This window comes from Anarhichas minor, unplaced genomic scaffold (genome assembly GCF_050575085.1).
Source record: "Anarhichas minor isolate MPS153535 unplaced genomic scaffold, ASM5057508v1 ptg000041l, whole genome shotgun sequence".
Taxonomy (NCBI): Eukaryota; Metazoa; Chordata; class Actinopteri; order Perciformes; family Anarhichadidae; genus Anarhichas; species Anarhichas minor.
In genome coordinates, this window is record NW_027466487.1 from 4,167,999 (window position 1) to 4,169,829 (window position 1,831).

Genomic DNA, 1,831 nt, shown 5'->3' on the forward strand with positions numbered 1-1,831 from the left:
ATCAACGCGCCTCTCCGCCAATCACAGACGGCGTTTAGCTCTCTAGTCCCACCTCTCGCTCTCCAGTCCGACCAATGGCAATGCAGCATGATTGTTCTTTACTGGTAAACGTTCCAAGTTGATTGGCACGCGCAGAAGATGGTGAGTATGTCAAACATACATCATATATAATATATATGATAACACCACCGCTCCTCTGGCATTTAATGCTGGTAGTCCGTAGTCTTGGGCTGATTCCGGTAACAATATCCTCCTTTCCCATATTAGATAGTTAATGTATCCTGTTTTTGTTTAATTTAAGTCATAAATTGGACCTCTATAAAGACATGCTCCTTTGCTATCTTTGTCAAATGAAATAAAAACAAGCCTTAAAGTCTTATACAAGTCAGATAAAAGTTTGTTCGACACCTAAACCAAATTAATTGCATTTTTTTCCTTTACAGTATATGTTTACAATAAGACTAACCAAAACAAAAATGAACAAAAATGCAGACATAAAGGTAATATTATTTCTAGTCATTCGTTCCTTTATTCATTGCACACCAGTTTGTGTTGTACAGTGAACATCAGGGTTGCCATTCCTCAAGATCTCAGATGAGCAGGGTTGAACTCAAGAAACTTTGACCCACTCTCACGGTGAACATTTGTAGCTTCTGTAAATGTGCAAGTGTGTTTCCTGGGACCCAAGAAGAGCATCCTACAGACACTGAAAAACAGATAAAGAATATTTTAACATTGAATACTATGATGTAGTACACCTATTCCTTATTGAAATTGCTGCTGTCTAAACTTGAGAACCTCGCTTTGAACAGTTCAAAACATTAACTGCATTATATAAATTAGACCGAGTTCGCTAAGTGCTCAAGTGGTTTGTTGTCATATGAGACAAGACTCATACTTGCCAATGCTTTGCCAGCACCGCTGATCAAACACTCCATTCCCAATGAAATAAAAGCTGGTTGAAATTACACTATAGGAGCCAACGGAGAAAAAGGGAAAATCAATGTTTCACCACTCGATCTACTCTCCTTCAGTCTGTCAGTCCAGGATCTCTTTGATGCACCAGCAGCAGAGGAGGAAGTAGAGGCATTCCTTAACCGACTGGATGAAACCATAGGCGACGTTTCCGCCAAGGAAGTTCTTGCCTCTCCCCAGACCCATGGCCATGTCCCTTAGGTTCTGTCCCAGAGAGGAGGAGGGCATGGCCTGAGGAAGAGGACGCTGGGGATGCATGGCTCCGAAGAGGGGAAAAAAAGAGGCAGAGGCAACAAGGAGGGCAGTCGATGAGAAGAAATAGAAGCTGAGGTCTGACAAATCGGATCAGACTGGGCCAGTGCGACAGCTGAGGTCTGTTTCGTATTCCTGGCACAGTTAGCTCCTCTACTTATAACCTCCTAAACCAAATTTGGCTGCCTCCATTCACATCCTGATTTTTCTCGACTGTTCCCCGCTTTCAAACATCTGCTGATTGATTAAAGGCCTTGTTTATCTATGCTGTGCACTGTTCCTCTCTGTTGTATAGTACCCCACACACAGACTCTCCCCAGGCTCTAATATTCCCTGAATCAGCTCCCCACTGTTACACGCTCATCTGTTCCCAAACAAGAGAGTTCCAGTAGCACCAATACAACTCCCGTCGCATCTCTCTCTTTGTTCAGGTAAGTATGCGACAGGCTATCACACCTTCTAGCAGTGCGTGCTTTGTTGCTTCATTTTCCATCAACGTTTTTGGTGTACTTTGAGGGAAAAATTAAAAGGATTTTTTACAAAGCCTTTTCAACAAAGTAATAAACAGTTACTCAAATCAAAAGACCAAACTCACAAAGAGAGA

General features: G+C 42.3%; 1 protein-coding gene across 1 annotated transcript; it reads right to left on the reverse strand.

Moving 5' to 3' along the window:
* Window positions 1-194: 194 nt before the first annotated feature.
* Window positions 195-1,687, reverse strand: lenep (lens epithelial protein). The gene has a single exon (XM_076109028.1). It carries the CDS (start codon window positions 1,231-1,233, stop codon window positions 1,039-1,041), a length of 195 nt encoding a protein of 64 aa, XP_075965143.1. The 5' UTR covers window positions 1,234-1,687; the 3' UTR covers window positions 195-1,038.
* Window positions 1,688-1,831: the final 144 nt, after the last annotated feature.